The 18,420-nt window shown below is 34.7% G+C and overlaps 1 protein-coding gene across 7 annotated transcripts in view; it reads right to left on the bottom strand.

The window, feature by feature from the left end:
* Nucleotides 1–18,420, bottom strand: part of LOC117421836 (diphthine--ammonia ligase-like) — a 56,866-nt gene that overhangs the window by 30,463 nt on the left and 7,983 nt on the right. For 4 of the 7 annotated variants that reach the window (XR_009307397.1, XM_058987616.1, XM_058987617.1 and 1 more), the window contains 8 exons: nt 11,573–11,646; nt 11,049–11,167; nt 5,799–5,860; nt 4,910–5,004; nt 3,779–3,872; nt 2,189–2,339; nt 1,854–1,979; nt 319–448 (listed from right to left, as the gene is read on the bottom strand). Coding sequence is in view for 6 of the 7 variants with exons in the window: in XM_058987616.1 (XP_058843599.1) it covers nt 319–448; nt 1,854–1,979; nt 2,189–2,339; nt 3,779–3,872; nt 4,910–5,004; nt 5,799–5,860; nt 11,049–11,167; nt 11,573–11,646 (851 nt within the window). In the remaining variant the exon portion in view is untranslated. The other 3 variants (XM_058987619.1, XM_058987620.1, XM_058987621.1) reach the window with 3 other exon arrangements.

Genomic DNA, 18,420 nt, shown 5'->3' with positions numbered 1-18,420 from the left:
AGTCCCGCAGGTTGGGAAGGACAATTTGGCAGAGGATAGTTTATCTCATTTACAGTCCAGGTGACACCTCAGTCTTAGCCCATCCCCAGGGTTCAGTAGCATCTGCTGCTTATGTTCAGCAAGTGAAATAAGTGCAACTGGTTTACAAGTTTTAAAGTGGAGTTATGAAGATCTTTGCAATGTAATGGGTGGGCAGCAAGAGAGTGGCTCTCTGCATCATTTAAAATGGTTATACAGATGTGTATTATCATTGAAGCACATAAAATATATAATTTACAATATACACATTTCCTGGATACAAAATGATGTTATCTGTACCTTGCAGGAGGATTCACGTCAAAATAGGACTGGTACAAAGAGTTAATTGCACAGAAGTCACTCATGCTCTTCACATAAAGATGGACCAGCACCATATCATTCAATTCAAATCCCCTGGCTTCCACCTCACCTGCAGCAACAATTACAGTGTTTTGATAAATGTTCATCCTAGTAATTTGCTTTCAAGAGACTGATGGTTCTATATTTAATGAAAAAAAATTTGACAAAAATAAATTAATTTGAATTATGGCTACTTACAATCAAGAACATAAAACAGATAATCAATATTTGTACAAAGGCATTTGAGTGATGTTTAACTAGAAAATTGTGTGGTACAGAAATGTAACAGAATTAAAATAAATAAAAAAAACGTTAACGATAAACTTGCAATTACCAAGTTATCTGCATATAACACATACTCTTACAAATTTGAGGGGAACTGCTGTATGCTCCCTATACAAATATAACGACAGCAAACCTAACAAATATGTTATGTCTCAAAAACCTCTTTTAAACATGTGTGCAACTTAGTACAAATAATACATCAGTTTATGGGATTACACTTTTGTAATAGCAGGTACATCTCACATAGTGTTTTAGTTTAGTCTATGTAGGCTATTAAAGTATTGCAAGTGGTTATTTATAAAACATTCATTTTTGTAATATTGTCTCAGCACCATTAAAGAACCAGAGGATAAACATTAAATATGCTTTTCATCGTTTTAAGTTTTTTAAGTTCTGAGGGCAAGCTTTTTACAATGTGTGCTTTGATGAAGCAGATTCACTTCCCTGAGTCCTGATTTGAAGTCCCTGACATGTTTGTTACTGCTTTAAAGTTCAAAAGGGCTGCTGAAAAAAACAGACACAATTGTTTTGCTTTGCCTCTAAAAATAAGTCTTGATAGCACAACACGAATACATAAATCATTCATTTTTGCTGTGATAACTATTGACTCCCATTCCTTTCCCCTAAACAGTTATGGTTTGTGGCACCTAAAAAAAGGTTATACAAATTCATTTCCCACAAACTCTTCAGAAAACATAAAAAAGTCATGTCTTTGTTGAACAATGGGCAAATACATAATGACAGAGCCTGAATATCCAAGGTGGTTATTGAGGTGGTAGGATATTTTCTGAATAATACCTCCTGCTCCCCAATTTGAGCAAAGAGGGTGCTGGCAACAGCAGAACAGCTGTTTCCAGGTAAATCCCAGTCAAATCCAAATCTCTCTTATTTGAGAAAGTTAGAATCAATGTGTACTCTTATTTTTTTGCTACATGGCACTGGATATCTTATAGACATTTACTTGTTCAAAATGATTTTGAACCTCTGTTAAAAGATATCAAAATCTTTTACAGATATGCTATAAACAAATGTAGCCTGATTAAATGATCTTTACTTCTACATTTAGAACTTGCAAATGACAGTAAAGCAGTTGTGAAACAGCAAAATAAGGTTTTTGCTTTTTGAAAAGAAAGACATTTGTATGACATTACCAATGTGGAAACTATCACAGTCATTTCAGCATCACATACCTTGTAGCAACGTGAACACCTGTTTGGTCTGGTCTTGAATGCTGCTTCTTTCAGAGTGAACTGAAGAGCCAGAAATGCCACAAATCCACTGGTAACCATGCTTTGTTCTTAAAGGACAAAACCGCTCTTTGGAACAAAAATAATGACAAATGATTGAAGTGTGTGAAGTTTGTAAAAGTTATTGCTGTATAATAGAGTACCACAAAAAATGTAAATGCATCATCTGCAGTCTGTAAAAGGAGAATCATTAATTAAGGGAGCATAAATATTAAACAACTGACAGGAACATAAAACGAATCAGGATTAGTATGCTTTTCAATGTGAAAAATACTCACTGTAGTCCCACAGGGTATCCCTACAAAGGTCTGAGGCAATCTGAACTTGGGGTGTTTGCTTTTGTTCATTATCCTCAACAAACTCTGTGATATCGCCGACATAATTCATACAGGGACAGCTATCAGTAACTGTGGTGCTGGCAGATGAATTCTAAATAAAAATAAAAATACAATTTACTAAATTAATTTGCAAAAGAGTGATGCTTCTTACGAATCACATTATTTGGTTGGTTAGAAAAAAATGTATATACATTTTTTCTTTAATGTCAAAACTAGAGCATAAAACATAACATTTTTGTATTTGTTTCCTCCAGGTGCAATAGATTGTCATGTCATATCTATCAAAGTGACAAAAAGCAGTTTTGGCTTGCTATTTTTTTATTTATTTTTTTTTTAAGGGGAGTTTCTCCCTTCTGTCTTCTGCCCTCTCTAAGGGAATTTCTCTACACTCCAGAACCATCGCTGCAGGGAGTGGTGGAGCCAGTTAAGGTCCCCACCAATCTATTCCCAGCAATACATGCTCCTGGAACACCGCCAGCTCTGAGACTGGGAGTTCTACCATGTTGTGATTTTGGTTAACTTTCAAGGTTTTGGTATGGTAGACGGAAGCGCTCTCTATTTATTTGAAAAGTTGAAACAGTAAAAATGGGTTGAGCAAGCCTGGCCTGGAGCACCACTCTCCTAGTTTAGTTTATATGTCTGTAATCTTTGACCTATAAACTTTGTATTTTGGCCTTGCAAGGCTGAAATAGTCAATCACATTTCTTGGCAGCAATGACAGAGATGAAAAGCTGGCTAAATAGGACCAATGTCTGTGCCATTGTATCAAATGAGGACATGTTTAGCGTAGAGTCCCGACTTTAAAGGCAATGTTTAAGTGCTTGAACCCCTCTTGGATATACAGAAATATAAATAAACAAAAGACCAGATTACCAGATACATACAAGGAAGTGATTATGAGTTTAAAGTTAAAATATTAAATTCTGTCTTAGGGGCTGAGTAACCTTTTCTGCTAATTCTCATTGTGACCGTGCCATGCAAGCCCTGGTGGCACGGTTATCTAAGGCAATTGTGACTACCTGAATGCTTTAATTTGACTAGGCATGTTTGTTAAATCAGGCAAAGTTTGTGGCGGTAATGAATATTGCAAAGTCGAAGTATAAAATGATGACAAAACACAGATACATATTTATTCAATATGTATAGTCAATGATGATATTTTAGTTGTGCAAGCATTTCACAAAAATGTAAAGGGTGCTTATAATTTTCATCGTGTGCTTTTGTCATCTACCAATTCACATAAAAGATTTGATAAATTCATTGTTTGGTTTCATTCTTCAGTAGATTTATGACTCAGGGTATGTGAATATAAATATCAAAACAATCGTTACTGTGTTGAAACACATATTTTAGTATTAGATATAGCACAGAAGACAGCATTGGTAAGTTGTGTGTTTGTTGTAAACACTAAAGGGTGTTCAGTAACACTTTAACACATATAAATGTAAAGGAAATACTCCACCCCTGTAAATAAAAGGAATTTACCTGAAAACAGCCTTGATAGATCAGAAAGAGAATTACACAACTTACATTTGGTTTATCTGCCACGTGCATCTTCAAAAACCGAAGGTAGCCAACTGGAGCAAATGCATCTGCAGAATGGATAACAGCCTCTGATGAATCTCTAAAACGTGCAACCCATAGAAGAGAAGGAATCAGAGTAAACAGAATGAGAAACGATAGTTTGTTTTACATATTACCAACTGCATAGGAAAGTGTTCACCTGCATACACAACTATGGGTACTACATCAAACTACACATTTTTAGAGTTGAAACCTTTTTGTTGTTAGCTTTTACACAGGTATAGTGTGGCAATAAAGACACATCCAGGAGAGTTAGGACTAGATCACCACCCAATACTACAACCTATTTCAGCACTATTTACTTAATGGTGCATAGAAATATCTCTCTCCCTACTTCACTATGCAGTAAAGGCAAACAAGCCTTGTAATTTTCTGTGTAAGTAGTGTGCAGGGCGTTGGCACAAGTCTCTACCTTTCCAATATTTTAAGATTAGCCCAGGATATTCTGCCATGTTATGTGCCAAATTGTCCCACATTTTCTGCTATATTACCTCATCTGATTTCTAAGTTGTACACTGCAGAGCAGACATAGAGCATCGTAATGGCAATAGATGATGCCAGATGAAACATCACATTCACAATTCTATGACCTCTGAATAGTTAACTGCTTTAGGTGGCCAGCTTAAATACTAGAATATCTTGACCAATTATTATTCTGCAGCACATCAAAAATACATGTTATATTTTAAAAGGGATTTATACAGAGCATTGATCATATTGGCAATTACAACAGCTATCTGGAAAGTAAAATTGTTCTTCCACTTTAAACCTTTCCATCCAGATAATACTACTGACCTTTATTTTTTTACATCTACAGTTAGCTGACACTTACAGACACTGTATTCACCTTTAATGACTATTACACACAATTATTCTTCTACAAACTTACATGAGATGAAAAGTAACTTGTAGCCTTAAACTGAATTTACAATAAGGAGATTGATACAGGCTTTGTTGGCAAACATGTTTTTAAAGTCTACAGGAGTCCTTGATAAGATGATCTATGCCTATGCATATGTATGCAATTTCCTTAGAAGAATGTTCACGACAATGTGAAAGTTTAACAGCATTACTTACATGACAATTTTCTTCTTAAACAAAGGACAATCCAAGGTAAATGTTTCATACTCCCCACCTTCACCACAGACATGTACTCCATACTGTGTCGAAAGCTAAATAAAAAGGCAATAATTCCGGTCTTAATTATTATTTTATTTATTTTAGTAAATGTTGGCAGAACAGGTATGTTACAGACAACCACAGTGAAGCCCCACAAAAAAATGCCCACTACTGCTAACAGTGATACAGATAACTACTCAGAATGTATCTGACACAAAACCCCCAAAAGAGGAGTAAGCTGATCAGGGATGACCAACAAGATCTGGAATCAAACTGGAGAAATCAGGTCAAATGATTCATATCCCTGCATTGTGGTAAAAAAAATATGCAAGTATGCATCCAGTTTCTTGTTTAAATTAAATATTCCTGGTCACCCATAATAGGCATAATTAAAGTGATTGTAGCTAACACAAGAATCCCATACATTTCCCACATTATGTCCATCCAACCACTGCATAGGTCATGCATGTGAATGTTTGAAGAAATCTTTTAGCAAACATGTATTTTCATTTTAAAAGATGATACAGTATCTGGTACTACACTAGTTCAAGAAGTGTCTGTTAGCAGGGCTTGCGTTCAGATTGTCTTTCCTGTCAGTAACAAACTAGCTGCTTCCTCTATGACTGTCATGCTTTAGCTAATAAGGCGCTTGACCCAATCTTTGCTCAGGTGAAATGACCTAGGAAGTGCAAGTATAACAAATATCCTGAATGGCAAAGTTGGTAAACTGAGTACTTTCTTTTATCTAGTGTAATAAGAGATAATTGCAAAATCACTCTGATGATCCAGCCCATTGGGAATGACAAATGGTTGTTATTTAATGACTAAATTAAATCACAATACCAACCTGTTTAAGATACACTTCCATTTGATCCAGTGTTTTTCCTAAATGTTTGTCAGGATCAAGACCTGCCCAAAAATGATAATGTTTGAGACAAAATGCATCAAAATCAGTGTTTATTAAATTCTGTCAAGGAATCAAATATTACTGCCTCTTCCACATGGAACATTTACTTAAGATCTATTAATTTGACTGTTTAAACTGTGTACACAAATCTGTTTTCTTCAGGTGAACAGTTTTCAGTTCTGATGACAAGTGACCCCTGATTTGTTTCTCAATGAATATAAACTGATAAGATATATTTATTTTCCTCCTTAAACTGTAGAGGGAAATGATGATGCTGATGCAACCCACACCTTTGTGTGTGTTATTGATTATATAACAGTCCTTACTTTTAAAACACAGCTAACCTCTTAACTTAACAGCTAACCTCTTAACTTCACATTAAGTTAATGCAGAACAATTCAGGCAATCAAAAAATTGGTAACAAAGTGACCTTACCACGGTGAAAATAATGTGATTATGTTATGTCTTTGTCCACAAAGAAACTTGACCACAATGGCTTTACATGGTCTTATCAAACATTTTAAAGCATCAACTACATTCTGTGCAGGACAAAATATGACTAATATGATATGTAGGAAGAGTTCATATTACTGTCTCTAAGGCAATAAAGAAAAATAATTGAAATATGTGAACAGCTTACAGCTATTGTAACATTGACATTCTTAAACTACCAGTTCTACGATCATATTCCTTCACCCTAATATACATTTGCATGATCTTCACATCAAGCTGCTTTTCAACCTGTTTTACAACCTGCCCCAAGCCCAATTACTTTACCTCATTATGCCACATTAAGCCAAAATAATCCGTCTGGAAAGAGCCATTTGTCTATCTTAAAGGACAGTTTTTGTGCACTTTTGAGATTCCGGTCTATGAAACAAAATGAATCACTTGCCTTTAAAAGGATTCTATCGTGTATTATCCTATAAAAAGACAATTAAATGCAGTGAACTTTCAGGCCATCAGATAAGTTGTAAAGAAAAAGGTAGTGAATTTCAAACGCTGCATACTAATTATATCTCTTAAGACTCAAAAATACTACAAAGGGTAATCCAAGGCATTCTTGCTAAATCATTTCAGGCTTGACATTTCTAGATTTGTATTTAGCAGTTTTTGCAACCACATCTTTGAACACACACAATGATCATGGAGTTCTTTGACAACAGCACACAGGAAACCGTTTTACTCAGCGTTTCGGGGTGCTGGGGAGCAACTGATTTCACAAGTTGATGGTCGGGAGCTGCCATCTTGAATGTGATAACAGAGACTGATTATTTCCTAAATGCTTGTCAATCAATGTTTGAATGTTGGATGGCAGTGGACAAGGGAATAATTAAAGTGGGCCTCACAGACACTCTCTAATAATGTCACTATTATTCTTATCCGTAGAATGGGATACATGTAACAACATTGGAGGCATCACTGTCTTTGGTCCATGTCCCTGAGGCTGGTGAAGTACTAAGTAGCTGAAATTGATCTCTAGAGCGCAGTGGCAAAAGATATCTCCCAGACTAGTACATGAAATTTTAATAAAGATACACTGAATGGGTGTCGGTTCTAGTGTCTGCTTTTCTTTTTAACTTACATGTAATAACTATTTCGTCATTAAAAAGTAATTCATTTTTTAAGTAAATAGTAACAGCATGTTCAGGAAGCTAATTAATGATTGATGATGAATCGCTGAATCCTCAGTGTGTCAATACTTATGAGCACCACTGTAGGCATGTTACGCAAGATTTTAGATAACATCAGTTGTTAGATAACAATTGACTGACAACCTTAATCCTTGTTACTAAAAACAGGAAGGAAAGCTGATTAACCCTAATGCATGAAAATCTAACTTTCTTTTAAGATGTTTAACAACACTGAAAATAATATAAGCCACTGTAAAGCAAATTAGTTTATATTCACTCCAAACAGTATGATTCCTTGTTAAAAGATTACGACTGTGCTATCATACAGTGTATTAGAAGGACAATGGAGGGTGATGCAGCATGGAAAGACTGAAAAGGTTTATGTTTGTGTCGAACTGACCAGAAGCCTTATCTAAAATCCCTACTATTCATGGTGTAAAAAGTGATTAGTTCACAGTGTTCAACCTAAAATGTAATCTTTTTCCATTGCATACAAATTAATGTAATTATAACCTGATAAGATCTATACAGCACACTACTACAAGGATTTTGATTAGCATGTAAAAATAGCTATTAAAAAATTCTAACAGGATTTATTGTGGTAATAAGAATAAATCTTTATATACACCGCTTTTAATAAAATTTCAAAAAAAATGAAAGCTTAAATATTTAAAGATGCAAGCTTATATGTACATTTGCCAGTAGCCCTGGCGCCTATTGGAGACTCAGCGTTTATTATGTAAGATCACTAACATCTGCAAATACTTCAGATGCAATCATGAAAAAGCTGCCGGCACACAACCTTATAGAAATGACATAAGTAAATTACAACATTCCAGCAACGTCATTAAAGGTTGTGTCAGTGGGTAATAACAGTTTGTACTGTGATAATAATAAAAACAGTAAAATCCAATAAAGACAGTCCTGTAAATATCGGAGCACAAGCATGTATTAAGGTAGGCTTGCAGCACAATAAAAAAACAAGCATGGTTTTACAATTAATAAAAGCAGTAAGTATCATCTTTATTAACACATATTATATTTATTGTTCACCCTCAAAACGTGTACATTGGTAAGCATGGACAATCAATGAAAAATTAACCAGCAAAGAATCTTCATTGAAAAACAATCGCATGAAATACTGTTAATACGAAAAGTAAGTTCATATTGTTGGCCCACAACACACTCAAAAATGCTTCAAACTGTTTAAAGATTAACAATAAAATCAATACAAGTACCAGTTTTATCACAAAATCAAAGCAAAAGTGAATGATTTGTTTTTATAACGTGTAAACTGATAAATAAGAACGCTGGAAAAGGAGCAAAATACGAATATTCATTGCCCAGACCATATTGCCCAGAAGCCCTGGCACTTATTAGAGACCCGGCGAGTATTGGATTATTTTAAGTTTTACAGTACAGTATTAATCAAACTTCTTTTTAAATTTAAGTAAACCTGAAAAAATGTTGTCACAATCTGTTTATCAAAGTATGAAAAGCAACATGTTTTTAAAACTTTAGGCAAAAACAATTGCATCAATGTCTCTATTATTCAAACAAGAACACTAATAATAATATAATATAATATAATATAATATAATATAATATAATATAATATAATATAATGTAGAATTACTCCTAATTCTCCTAAAACTCAAATTACAAACATGCTTCCAGCCTGAACATTTGTTCAGTACACATAAACCACAACACGTCAAAGAATTAAAATCTGTTATTTTAAATGCATTTTTTATCGTTTACCTTAAAGGTCCTTTTAATATCCACCTACAGGCTGATCAGGTAACCTCTACTCTTAACTTCTATGCCACCTGATACGTTCTACAACAAGCTTCATTGCTTAAACCTGTTTTTAATAAAAGCTGTAATTATTTAAGCGTTGCCTAATAGCCCATGAGCACTCAGAATCTATTAAATTTGCTCACCTCTAATTACACCAGCCTGGGGCAGGTGAGAAACTGAGCCTGATAACATCTCCCTTTTTACCTGTAGCCAAAAACACTTATGTTTTTGTTACCTAATTATTATCTTCAGATATGTGGGGTATTTGCTTTTAAAGTGATTATTCAATAAAGGTGTCTTTGTATGTGACCAAAAGCTAGGTGTCAATTTTACCCACCATTTAGAAAACAGCATTTGTGTTTGTTTTTTTGTTAAAGGGACTATACAGGTCACCTTCAACTTGCAATAGTCTCCATGCAGATGAAGGGAATTGAAGCTTCTGGGTTGGCGAGGACCCCGTTAATGCCCTTCGAATTTATTACATTATATTTGAGAATTCAGTTCTGAACTTCGATCTTATGGCTCAGCAAATGGACTAAATGAGGTGTCCCTACACACCATGCTGAAGTGTAACTATAGGTTAGTTGTTTTATTTTGATGATTTTTCTCCTTACCCAGGAAGAAATAGGCAGGATTCATCACTCAAGAATAATCTGTCATTCACGTAAAGCATAACATAACATAAACACAACTCTACAGTACTATTAGTTCACATTAGTGAAATATTAAGGCTCCAAAAATGAAAGCCTTTCTTGAAATGTTGTGATCCTGTGTTATATTCTAAAGTTTTCTTTATATATGTTTAAATATTTATAATAAATAAATAAATAAATACATACATAACTAAATATATAATATATCTGCACACATTTTATAACACTGTTCAGAAGGATGTGTCTGAGAATGAGGTACACATGTACATGTACAGGTAGCTAAAGGACAGACTTAGCACATCTAAGTACTGGTTCTGCGTTCAAATTTGTGATGTAAACTACCCTGCAGCAAAAAAGTATCTTTAGTTAGTACAATAAATTATGGAGTATTGTTGGTGCCTCTGCTTCTGCAGCTAACACTGTCAACCATTCATTTTACGTGGCTAACTGTGAAATGGCCTTAATTTGACTGGGAAATAAATACGGTCACATTTGTACAACAAAGGGGCTCATTGTGCAAAAGCCAATCAATTAACCTTCCAACAAAAACCTTCATATTGTTAGGGACAGAGGCATCCATATGAATACAACATAACTATGCATTGCTCTTTAGCACTGCTTCAGTAAAATAACTGTGATCTCACAGTTATCTCAACTACTAGGAGCTGGTTACAATACAACCAACTTTTTTTTTCTTTTTAAGATGTTTAAAAGTCCTAAATGACGTGCACTAGATTGTAATCTCTGCTGCACGCCTCGTGTATTTAAAGGAATGCAAGAGACAAAAATGCATCGTTCCTCCTTTTTACACAACACAATAAGAGGTATGAGATTATTGACAGGTTTCATTAATGTGGTATAAATGTAATTATCTGCGGTCATTATCCAACGGCTTGATTCTCGCTTATCTCTTCCTATTGTTCTCTACTCAACTGCCTTAGCTTCTGGCAGAAGTCTTAACAGTTTTACAAAACAGTGATTGATGATTTGTGCTTTCTTCTCTCCGCACTTTGACAGCTGCTCATTTGCAGACTGTACATTAACAAAAGGGCTGAGATTATGTGAGTGTAAATGGACTGCTCTCATGCATCCTGGATACCTACCAAAAGCTGCAACTTTGATGATCATGGCTTGGATGTTAGACGATATCATTTCTCGGAGCAAATCCTCCTGGTTTCGACGCCAAAGGTAAGCTAAAGGCTGAAGATTAAGTCGCTTGCACCTGTGAAAAATAATATAAGCAGGGCTTCAATCTGGACATCACCCAAAAGGTTAATAAGAAAGAACATAGAGTTAAACATAGATTTTTAAAAGAACATAGAGTTAAACTTTCTTCTCACACAGTGGTGGTTTGCAATTGGAAAGATCACAAAGGTCTCACCGATACAAGTGGTTAGCAAATTAGGCATTATTTACAAATGTGAATATGGGAGATTTCATATGCATTTAAATGTCAAAGATTTGAAAGAGTTCAATATCTTGGGGAGACTATTATTATATATTACATGAAGTACTGTCTTTGGAAGAAGCACACTTGCTGCTACAGTGAGTTTGAAAAAATCCCTCCAAGATACTTCTACTCTGCATTGAAAAATTGAAAAAAAATGGCATCCGTTATTCTGCTTACACATTTTCTACTCTGATCCTCTGGTAATCTGAAAGAATGGCCCCCACAGAGACTCCTTCAACACCTTCCTTCTCCTGAAATAAAGAGAAACAGAAGCAACATGAATAATATTTAAAAAATGCCATTTACCCACGAAGTAGTTTACATATTTCACATGGTAGGATACCTTGAAGACCAGTTCACTGTGAGCCAGTGAGACTGTCTGATAAAACGATTAAATGCATGTAACATGCACTGTGCCAGCTGTTACTCTCACCACAGTGGTGTTTTTTTAAATAAATAAACTGTGATTGTGAGCCCTTAATTGGCTGTGTGTAACACAACCAAATTAGATTAAAAACCATTACCATAAATGATCAATGACTAAACACGCAGTGCCGCTGTAATATAATGAAGATTACATACAAATGAAATGTCTGGATACAGGTACGTGGGATGTATTACAGAAGTGTTGTTCGATTTCAGATCATCCTCTCATCATCAACCATCATCACAAGTTTGCCCCCCAACACCTATATTGTCAAAAGGGTGAAACTGCCTTGCAAGTGGGATATGCATATTTTGTATGCTGTAATAAGCATCTATGTGTGGGACAGCCCATTTACACAACAGTCCCTGTATAGGCACCAGCACTGAGATCCACTCAGTAATACAAGTAATACTGATGTCCAGTCATTGAAGATGCAAGAAAATGAATTATCATTCATAAAAATCACCATCCTGCAGTGGTAAAGCTTTCACCAAAACATTTATTTTCCAGACTCAAAATCCAGATGGAATGCACGTATGTATTTATCACCTTTCAGGACCTCAAAGTACTTAACAACTGGTGTATAACTGAATAAAAGACCAACCACTGAACTGTTTATCAAAATATAACATGAAGAAAGATTGATGTATCATATGCGATTTGTAAAATATGCTGCCAAGTAATTAAATGTACTGGAAATGCACCCAATTAAGAAGATGCCAAGACATTAATGCAGACTGCAAATATGCTACTCGAACAGAAACACCAGTGTGCCATCAGAAAGTGTCCAGTAAAGCAGGTGATACAGTAAGTATATATATAACAAAAAATGTCTAAATACCAAACAAGTTTAGAAGAACCTTAAGTGAACAATGCATATCACTACATTACACTGTATAATGCAAAAAAAAACTGGACTGTCAACACAGTCTTGATAAAAGAGTACACAGAAGCTAAACAATGGAGAGATTTTTTTTTATTTTAATTAATTGTTCACTAGAGCTTTAAACTGTATATGGTTTATTCCCTTCTTGACAACATTGAAAGGTTTTCTTTCTGGTAAATGTTTTGATTTTGAGGGTGGATAACACTTGGTTTAGATTTAGAATGAGCATGTTGAATCCTTCTTGTCAAATGTAAACAATTATTTGCATTTATGTGTCATGTTCATTAATATGTTTACTAATAATGGTAACATTGCATTATTTGATTGATTAAGAATTGTAATGCTGATCTCATTACTGGCTTATACTGTTGTATACAATAGAAGTGTTTCATAGTGGGGCATATATTAAAGCTATATTAAGCCAGCTGAAATATTTCATCAATTGACATTTTATTGTATTTTTTTTGACTTTTTACATTACTACTTTAAAAAAAAGCTAATAAAATGTACATAACAAAGACAAACAATGTTTTATTAATTGTATCGTATCACAACCCACGTATTGAGGTTTGTATCCTACCAAAGACACACACCTCTATGTAGATATGTTTTTGAACTCAGGTCAAGGCTCTTTAATATTTTACTTTTCACTCAGAATAATTACAAATATCATAAAAGGTAAGAAACTTACTTTTAATGCTTTTTCTTCTTTTTTATTTTTTTTATTTTAAATGTGATCAAAAAAGTATCTAACACCACCATTTCCAGAAATGAAAAACGAAGAGGTGCAAAACTCTTGAGACTAATTAACCCTCAGTGTATTGCACATCTAGTTTAATAAAATGGGGCAATAATTCCTACTTTGAAATGAAGAATTATACATAATTCATTGCATTTCACAAACTATATGATCAAAGAAACATTAGATGTAACAATGAACTTTGCCTTATAAAGCGAACAGAATTTCTACTATAGTAAATGCAGTTTGTTTAAAAAAAAGATTTCTTTAAATACACTGTTCTCAACTATATTTGCTAAATACCCTGTGTATTTGTGATCGTTGTACCCAGATACCTTTAAGACTGTTTAATGCATTCCTGAGTCCACAGACAGTTTATATGTGTATAACCACTTACACATATACTATCTTACCGAATGTATTTGACATGGTTTTCATGTACCGAACTCAGGATAAAACCAATTTGGATGCTTTTGGTCACATAACGTACAGCACATCAAGAAAAACTTGCATTAACACAGTTGACTCATCAAGTTATTCCATTTAATTCTAAAATCTTAGCCTTGGGCTTCATTGACCCAGGGTGCATTTTGAAGAAAACCTGTTAGAACTGACTTTGCAATACATTATTCCAAACACAACTGTGTGAAAAGGTTCAACTATATTTTACCTTTTAACTCAGAATTGCATTGGTAACGCTGTTTTTTTCATTATTACTATTACTATTTTTGTTCTTGCCACAGTTTTTCATACAGTAATTGACAGGTTTCATTAATATGACCAAAGGATTGATAAACTTCTAAGTAAATAGTTTTACATATTTTAATACAACTGTACTATTGTGTATTTACAATGTTTTTCCAAAACAAAACTAATCAGCTTACATTTTAAAAGGCTGTAATGGGCCCTACATGAGTACAATAGTTGCAATCAAAAATGAATTTCTTAGTTAAAATTCGAATTAGCAAATCATAAGATATACTAATTACAGAGCCAACGAATAGCTCCACACTTCAACAATAAACGTATTACAGCAAATTCTACCAGCTTAATTAGTATATTACATGGGCTGTAATTATAAGTGGGAAATGCTACATTAATGAATGTAAAAGTTGCCAGTAAATTACCTTGTAGCAATTTCCCAAGCTACTGGTCCTTAAGATAACCCTCTCCCTGTGGTCCTTCCTGTAATTTTTCTCTGCCTGATAAACATGATGATTAAAAAGCACACAGTGTAAACCTTTGATACTTTTTAAATTAAATCCATGCCCTGCCCAAGGGCTAAGGCTGATTTCTACTAAATGTGTCAGCTAATCAGATAAAAAAATTATCAGCTACCAAGAGAAACAGCAGCCCTAGGCTTCATTGGGGACAGGGGGGGAAACAGCAAAATGAGACACTCACACAAGACGTCTCATGTACCAAAACACACTTTGTTACAGAGAAGCAGGACTGAACGTATTTCAAGTAAAGGGTACGAACGAATCTTATTTCTTTGTACACCAATAACGGATATTTTTAAACTGTCTTCCTGTCAAGAACTCCAATATAACAAGGATTAGTCGACTGATCACATTTGTTTAATGATTCTATGTATTACTGTAATTAAATCACAGAAAAGCAGTGGGCATATGCATATTGCTATCCACTAAGCCACAGCTGTTTAACCTTTTTGACTAAAAGAGCCTTAAGGATGACCTGGGAATTCTTAACAGACACACAAAAAATTAAATACATTTTCATGCATCTTTACTGAACTTAATACAAAAAAATACAACCAATTGCCCTCTAGTCTTTTCAAAACCTATAATAGCCTTGAATGGGATATTTTACCTCGAAATGAAAGAAACCATATTGTTGTGCTCAATGAGCTGTAGATGACTCAAGAGCCATCATTGAACAGCCCTACATTAAGCCCTGAAATCTCTATGTTTTTCACAATGTTTTTTGTTGTTCTAATCACATTAGCTTATGTTTTGAGAAAGTGTATATGAAGCCATCCCAAATAGTACACGTGACTCTCCTTTGTGTATGCAAAAATATAAGCAGGGCCATTTTAACGATTTAAATGGGCAGAATTTAGATCTGCTGCTGTTTTCTATCAATTGAAAAGATATCCTTATCTTGTTTCAGCAACTAACTCCAAAGCAGACTGCGGAGCACATAGTAACACAGGTGCTGTACAGCCATGTGCCCTTCATTGTACTAGCTTTAAAGACCTCTTTCAACTGGAAGATCGAGACCTAATTTGCTAACATGGTTTATCATACTGTCTTCCAATATTCCCTGTTGTGGCTTGAGGTTTCATGATTTTTGTTTTTAAGCACATTGTATTCTATGTGTGAATCAAATTGCAGATAAAAAGTGCTGATCAGAAATCGGTGCCTTGTAAATGCAATGCTGATAACAAACCTCTGCCTAGTTGTTTTCTTATATATGTCCATGTCTGTGGAATGAGCTACTCTTGATTTTGTAAAACTTTAAAAAAAAAATCCCAATATGATGATTAAAATAATATGTTACACCAGGACCTCACTAAAATGTAGTGTGATGTCTCATTTATTAATACCCTGTAGTTGTGAAATTTTGAAATAATGTGTTTTTTTTGTTTCTGTAGTGTATTCTTCCATTCAAAATCTATATATATATATAAAAAAATGCAAAAGTTTGAATACAGAATCTGTCATAAGGATCAATTTACAAAATGTTGCAAGAAAAAATGATCATGTATACTTGTCACTGTCTTAGTTACAAATATTAATCACTACCTGATATTGTTTCAACTGCTGATTAGACATAGGCCTATACCAAGCTGATCATTATTTCAATTCACACATCTGTCAACTAGGATTGTCATGATTAATAATCAAGAAAACTCAAGGAAGGTGTCACCACAAGCAATGAGTCTAAAACTGTTTGCAGTTCTTGTAAATATCCCAGCATAATAGATGTGAACATAATAATTACTTTAACCAATTCTACAAAAATGTATCTGTATAAAACAGAAAGTTTAGTTGGATTATTTATGGTGTGATTTATTTATTTATTTTAACTTAAGCAATAACTACAGTGTGCATACAATGTACCAGGCAGCAACAGTATTCCGAGCGGAGAAATCTGAGTCCAAGTTTTTTATACTTTATTATTTAAAGTAATGGGCATTCTAAATGTACTATGAAGGTTGGGCTTTGTAAATTTAAGCTCTTCCCCTAAAAAACGTCAGTCGGTGTCTACATCATACAATGACAAATCCACTGTAAGTCAATCATGGGAACACAAGCGAGACATAAAACCCCAAAGAGCAGACTAAACAAAAGCAAAGGACCTCTGTCTTTTACAGTTTGCTGCATTTGTCCTCCCTTAGACAGGAAAGGCATTAATGAAAATATATTGTTCATAAAACCAGACCTTTTAAACCCTGTGCTGTGTCAATGAAAGTACTTATGCTCCATGCAAGGTCATTAACCTCTGCTACTAATTGTTCATTTCATTTAATTAAACCACTAAAAGTCATGCATGGAAATAGATTTACTCATTTGAAATATAAAGATCTAAAACCTTACACAAACATTTCGACCCTTAAAAATACTTTGAAGATTAGAATTACATTTAAGAGAAATCTGTTAGAACCATCCGTTAGAGCTGTACAACTGTGTGCATGAGTTTTGTTTTTAGTACACACTAATCACTTACTTTAGTGGAATTAAGAAATGTCAATAAAACATTAAAACAGGCATATAATTCAGGAAAGATTTATTACAAGAAGGATCAATCCCGTTGCTACTATTTAATTCATCACATACACACATTATATACAGTACACTGTATATTTAATTTTATATACCGATATAAATCTATATATATAGAGAGAGAGAGAGAGAGAGAGAGAGAAAGAGAGAGAGAGAGAGATTTAGAAAACATTTATTTTACATACAGTATGTCATTTAATCTAAAAGATCAAGCACACACAAACATCAGCACAGGTACCCAAAAACTAAATTTAAATTTAAATTACCCAGCACTAACTGGGTCTTTTTTTACTACCCGGGTATCGATTTATTAATTTGAGAATTTAAAGAAAATGTAGAAAATCTGACAATACAGTTGTAAGTGCTGGTCTCTGGCAGGTGTAATATAGACAACGGTAAAACAAGCTTTTACATAAAGCCTTAACTGACAGATATCAATGTTTTACACAAAATGATAACACACAGCGAGCAGCAGACTAGTCTACAGGAAACCGGCTCTGTGAGGGACAGGCCACGTCCTGAAAGGCAGAGGATCACCACACCAGCCCAGGAACGTCACATCCGACTGATCCATCCGTGTAATCATTTTCATACTGCAGTGGCTACAGTACCGAGAAATTCCAGCTAGAAATAACCTGCGCATCAACAGAATGATTGTAGCTCGCCGTTTTCATGAAAATGATTTGCATGCTTGGAGGCCGTTCAGGGGTAACACGTTGACAGCTGAGAGACAAAATCGTCGTCTTCTGTGGGCCAGAGAACATCTGAGGTGGCGGCAGAGAGTCGATTATTCACCGATGAATGCCGTTTTGCCCTTGACAGATCTGATGGAAGACAACGTGTGTGGAGACATCGTGGTGAGGGTTATGCTGACTGTTGTGTTGTTCAAGCCAACCGGTGGGGCGCTGGAAGTGTGATGATGTGGGGAGGAATCGCCTTTAACACAAGAACGCCTTTGGTGCAGATTGAGGGCAACCTTACTGCTCAGCGATACATCCCGCAGCAGTTTATCCAGAGGCTGATCAGGTCTATGTGTCAACGCTGCCAGGATTGTGTTAATGCTCAGGGAGGTCATACCTGATACTAACTTTGTAATGTTTTCATTTTGACAGTGTGTCACGTTTCAAACTGAAAACGTATCATGATTTGATCTGTATTTTTGTTCACATTTTCTGTGATTTTGTTTGATATCTATGTTTAAAAAATGTGATTAAATCCATTAGA

The sequence above is a fragment of the Acipenser ruthenus genome, chromosome 15 (genome assembly GCF_902713425.1).
Source record: "Acipenser ruthenus chromosome 15, fAciRut3.2 maternal haplotype, whole genome shotgun sequence".
NCBI lineage: Eukaryota > Metazoa > Chordata > Actinopteri > Acipenseriformes > Acipenseridae > Acipenser > Acipenser ruthenus.
This window is presented reverse-complemented; position numbering and strand designations above follow the sequence as displayed.